We start from the raw sequence: 5,805 nt of genomic DNA, 5'->3' as shown, positions 1-5,805 counted from the left end.
GTAAGTTTTGTTTCTCTGAATCAAATCAAGATAATTTTGCTACCAGAAAATAAACCTGTTCTAGATAGCATGAAACAAACAAACAAGCAAAACCCACCATATGAATCTAGTTAACGTGTGGACAGAATGGTGGCGATTGCTCATGTTTCCTCACATTCCACATTTGAGAAGAAACCTATCCACATTCCCTGAGATAGAAAATATATAGTTTAGTCTAGCTCTAACCAGCTCAGCAGAGGGTACGGTGCAGGAAAAATATTGCCTAAATAACTTGTATTTATGGCTTTGTTCCTGTGAATACGTTTTGTTCCTGAGAATTTGAAGAAAAAAAATGTACATCAGAGCAGTAAACAACACAATGTCTGAGATGATAATAGCTGTGTAGCACCTCTCTGACATGCTCTGATGGTTAATTTGATATGTCAACATGGCTAGACCATGATACCCAGAAATTTGGTCAAATATTCTTCTGGATGTTGTTTGAAGGTATTATTTTTAGACCACGTTAGCATTTGAGTCAGTAGACTGTGTGTAAAGCAAAGAATCATCTGTAATGTGGGTGGGCCTCATCCTATTAATTGAAGGCCTTAAGAGAAAAAGACTGAGTGAGATCCCTCTAGGAAGAGGGAATTCCCCTCCCAGACTATATTTGAACATGAAATGTAACATCAGTTCTTCTGTAGGTCTCCAGCCTGCTAATCTACCCTTGCAGATTTTTTGGACTTGCCAGACTCTAAAATCATGTGAGCCAATTCCTTAAAATAAATAATAAATATCTCTCTTTCAGTCTTTCTTTTTCTCTCTCTCTCTCTCTCTCTCTCTGGATGTGTCTCCCTCTCTCTCTTTCTTTCTCCCTCTCTCCTTTTCTCTCTCTCTCTTTGTCCCTCTCTACATATAAAGAAGTAATACACACACACATATAAAGAAGTAATACACACACACATACACACACACACACAGAGAGAGAGAGAGAGATGCCCTCATGATTCTGTTTCTCTGGGGAACCCTAGCACATACACTAATGTAGACGTGGTGCTAATACACTGGGAAGAGCCAATATAGCACTTGTATTAGTTTCCTCTTGCTGCTATAATAAATTACCATAAATTTAGTGGCTCAAAATAGCATACATTTTTATATTGTAGATTTGGAGGTCAAAAGTGTGACACAGGTCTTGGCTAAAATCAAGGTAATAACAAGGCTGCATTCCTCTGGAGTCTTTAGGGGAGAATTCATCTTGTCCAGTTGCCTTTACCGGCTCTTTGCGTTCCTTGGCTCATGACCTTGGCTCACTTCTTCCACCATTGGAGCCAACAGCATAGCATTTTCCAGTCTCTCTCCAACTCTGACTCTCATGCCTTTCTCTAATAAGAGCCCTTGTGATTAGAGTGGATGTACTTGGATAATCCAGGATAATATTTCTCAAAATATAATTATATCTGCAAAGTACCTTTTGCCATGTAAAATGACATATTCAGAGGTTCTATGGATTAAGGCGTGAACATCCCGAGGGGGTATATTATTCTGTCTACTGCAGACCTTTATAAAGACTGGTATTTTGTGATACATTCAGTCATACATTCAACAAGTGCTTACTGTATAGTATGAGCTGAGACTTCTTTGTGCTACTCTAGAGGTCAACATATTAGCCAACAGCAAAGAAGATGAGTCTGATTCTTATGCCCGTGGAGCTTACATCTAATAGGACCGGTCAAAAATAGATAAGAAGATCCTATGGTCTGAATGTCTGTGTCCTTCCAAAATTCAGTGTTGAAATTCTAATTCCCAAGATGATAGTATTGGGAGATGAGGACTTGGCAGGGAAGTGCCCTTATGAATGGAATTTGTGTCCTGTAAAAGGGGCCTGGGAAAGCTAGCACTGTAGTTCCTTCTAACATATGAAGTGACACTGAGAAGACATCCACCTATGAAGAAAGTGGGCCCTCACCAACACCCACCATGCTAGTTCTCTGATCTTGGACTTCTCAGCATTGAGGACTATATGAAACAAATTTCTGATTTTTATAAGCTACCCAGTTTATGGTGTTTTTGTTGTAGCAGCCCAAGTGGATTTAAACAGGAAATAAATGCGTAAATAAGATAATTTCAAATAGTGATAAGAAAGTTGAAAAAACAAAATGTGATGGAGTAACTGGATGTGGGATGAGGTAGCTTCTAAGGTGAAGGCTTCCAAGCTGCCACTTGAATCAGCAGTCTCCATCCATGTGGGGGTCTGTGAGAAGAGCGTTTCAGGCAGAGGAAATACCTGTTGCTCAGGCTTGACGTTGGGATTAAGGTGATTTTTTTTTGTCTTGTTTTGTTTTGTTTTCTGAGATAGTCTTACTCTGTCACCCAAGCTGGAGTGCAGTGTTGCCATCTCAGATCACTGCAACCTCCGCCTCCCAGGTTCAAGCAATTCTCATGCCTCAGCCTCCCAAGCAGCTGGGATTACAGACATGCACCACCATGCCTGGCTAATTTTTGTATTTTTAGTAGAGATCGGGTTTTGCCATGTGGGCCAGGCTGGTCTTGAACTACTAGCCTTAAGAGATGCACCTGCCTCAGCCTCCCAAAGTTCTGGGATTACAGGTAAGAGCCACGGTGCCCGACCATGAATTAATGTGATGTATTTGAGAAAACGGTCATGCCAGAGCACACTGACCAAGGGAAAGAATGGTACAAGATAGTGTCAGAGAGATAGGCAGAGCCATACCACGTAGGACTTTGTTAAAGGGTTTGGAGACTGTGTTAGTCCATTCTTGCATTACTATAAAGAAATACCTGAGACTGGGTAATTTCTTAACAAAAAGAAAGAAAGAAAAAGAAGGTTTAACTGGCTTACAGCTCTGCAGGCTATACACACATGGTGCCTGCATCTGCCCGGCTTCTTGGGAGGTCTCAGGGAGGTTTTACTCATGGTGGAAGGTGAAGCAGGAGCACGTGTCACACTGCAAAAGCAGGAATAAGAGAGAAAGAAGGGAGAGGTCCCACATGCTTTTAAACAATGAGATCTGTGTCAATGAGAGCTCATGTATCAACAAGAGGATGGCACCAAGCCATTCATGAGGCATCAGCCCCCATGATCAAAACACCTCCCACCAGGCCCCACCTCCAACACTGGAGATTACATTTCAACATGAGATTTCAGGGACAGACATCCAAACTGTATCAGAGAGCCCATTATTTTTCCCCCATGAGATGTTTCTTGGTAGAGAAAAATTTAATAATATTAAGAATCTGCTCACCACATAAACTGTTGATCACCCTTTTCTGGCTAAGGGATATTTGTCAAGAATCCTGCATTCAGGCCTTGTCCCTGAGAGCAGTCTTAAAGTTCCCCCAGAGTACTTCCTACCAGACCATCAATTTGTCACAGCTAGTGTGCCTGCAGAATGTAAGCAGTTAGTAAAAATTATTTGAGCTTACATACAAATATCTGGATTTACTGATCATTTCCAAGTGCATTTTGCCATGGGTATGTGGAAATATTCCTGGAATATTCATAGGAAAAAAAGGAAATGAGTTATGTTGTCTCCTAGCCAACAATTTAGTATAGTTTTTTTATCACTACTCAATAAAAACATATAGGTGCTCCCTGCTTCTCCCCCATCACAACATAGCTAGGTTTGAAAAAGATCTATTTTAGGTTTCTTTACTTCACAGTAGGAGAAAGTCTGTGTTTCTCAACACTTATAAAGCTGCAAGAAAAGAGCTGAAAATAAAAGGGAGAATTGCTTTGGTCATTTTGCAGGATAATTCAACTTGAAAAGAATAAATGTTACGACCTTATATTTAAAGTCCAAATAAAAAGAAAAGTGTCCTATGGTGTCTGGGAAGACAGGCCAGAAATCAGGAGCCTAGATAATTAGCAATTTGAGAATCATGGTCAGAAAATAGCAAATTAAACAAAAAGCATTAGGGTGGAAAAATAACACCATGACAAACTAAGGCTGGTTCAATCCTTGATAAATATCTAGTCTTTCTCTCTCTCTCTTTTTCTCTATCTATAGCTCTATCCATATCTGCATTCTCCCTTCCCCATATTTCCATCCATTTTCTTAAATTTATTGCTTATTCTTTCTGTGTTTCTTTTAGCAAACATAAGCAAATATATAGATATTCTTATTACCTTGTCTTTCTTACCAAAAAAATGGAAGCATAGTACCCCGTGTTTGGCTTTTGGTCCACATATCTTTGTAAAAAACCTTTGTATCAGTTGATTTCTTTCTCTCTCTCTCTGTGATTTCACAGTACCTTGTTTCATGGCTCTACAGTGTACTCAGTCTCCCATAAATGGTTATTTGGGCTGTTTTCTATATATTGCTATTATAAATAATGATGCATGTGTAACTTGGTTTTGTTATTTGTGGGAGTGTATCTTCAGACATATTCCTAGAAGTGGATTGTTGCATCAAAGGATAAATGTGTGTGGAGTTTTGTTGGACACTGCCACTTCCCTTCCATAGGGATTGTATCATTTTGCACGTGCACCAGCAATTTGTGAGTGCCTTTTTCTCCAAAGCCTCACTGACAGAGTGGGTTCTTAAGCTTTTTAATTGGTGCCAAACAAGCTAATAGGTAAGAAATTGCATCACACGGTAGCTTTAATTAGCATTTCTTTGAATATGAGTGAAGTTGAGTGCTTTCCCCATGTTTTTTAAATGCCATTTCTTCTGTCAGATTTTGATATTTCCTTCCTTTGACAGTAAAGAATTCTTTATGCATCCAGGAAATTGGCCTTTTATCCATGACACCTCAACTATTTTATCACAGTGTTATTTTCTTTATATTTTACTATGGTTTATTTGTCATGCAATTTGTTTCTATTCAGTAAAATTTACCAATCTTTTTTTTTTGTTATTATTATTGCAACTGGATTTTGAGTCTAATTATGAAGGTTTTCCTCACTCTAAGTTTATAAAAAATGTGCCCATGTTTTCCTCTTGTACATATCTCTCTCATTGTTTATACTTACATTTCAGATCCATTTGGAGTTCTTTCTGATGCATTATGTGAGGTATGAATACAATTTTCTTTTTTTTTCCAAATGATTATCCAGTTGTGCCAAATTCATTATTAAATGTCCATGTCTGCCTCAGTGATTTGATGTCTTACATATGCTAAGTTTCCACATGCACTTCAGCTTGTTCCTAGGCTCTCTATTGTGTTTCGTTGGTATGTCTGTCTATTATATCCCAGTATCACATTTTAAAAAGAGAACTTAATAGTGTATTTTAATGTCTAGTAGGGCTAGTTCCCCTTTATTCCTCTTCTTCTTAAGGGATTTTCAAGCTATTCTTGCATGTTTATTTTTTTCATTCAATCTTCAAAACAACTTATCTTATTCCAGAAAAACAAGCAAACAAATGAACACTTATTTGTATTGGAATTGCACTAAATTTATACATGAAACTGAAAAAAACTGATATCTTTATGAAGCTGCATAATCCTATCCAAGGACAGACGTCTCCTTCCATTTGGTAAGTCTTTATCAGAAATGCTTTCAAGTTTTCATCATATATGTTTTGCCCATTTCTTGTTAAGTTTATTTCTCAGTATTGGAAGGGAAGGGCAGAATTATAAGAGATTTTTCCTAACATTTTCCAATGATTTATTCTATTTATGGAAATTATTGATTTTTATGTAAATTTTATATCTTGTTGCCATTCTTAAATGTTGTCTTAGTTTTACTTTAGGTCTTGCTCATTTATATTCTGAACTTAATTAAGGTGCTCTTTGACACATAATATATTATTAAATTTCATAAAATGTTAATGGATGTTGGAAAAATGCATGTTCACTTTT

At 37.7% G+C, this 5,805-nt stretch overlaps 1 protein-coding gene across 21 annotated transcripts in view; it reads left to right on the top strand.

Moving 5' to 3' along the window:
- LOC129138329 (uncharacterized) overlaps positions 1–5,805 on the top strand; it is a 77,589-nt gene that overhangs the window by 44,888 nt on the left and 26,896 nt on the right. For 19 of the 21 annotated variants that reach the window (XR_010154538.1, XR_010154536.1, XR_010154532.1 and 16 more), the window contains 2 exons: positions 4,983–5,017; positions 5,351–5,480. Coding sequence is in view for 8 of the 21 variants with exons in the window: in XM_063803704.1 (XP_063659774.1) it covers positions 5,407–5,480 (74 nt within the window). In the remaining 13 variants the exon portion in view is untranslated. Of the gene's footprint in view, positions 1–683; positions 744–4,982; positions 5,018–5,350; positions 5,481–5,805 lie in introns of all 21 variants that reach the window. The other 2 variants (XM_063803703.1, XM_063803705.1) reach the window with 1 other exon arrangement.

Source organism: Pan troglodytes, chromosome 22, assembly GCF_028858775.2.
Source record: "Pan troglodytes isolate AG18354 chromosome 22, NHGRI_mPanTro3-v2.0_pri, whole genome shotgun sequence".
Lineage (NCBI taxonomy): Eukaryota > Metazoa > Chordata > Mammalia > Primates > Hominidae > Pan > Pan troglodytes.
Note: the sequence above shows the minus strand (reverse complement) of the source record. Positions and strands in the feature narration are given on the sequence as shown.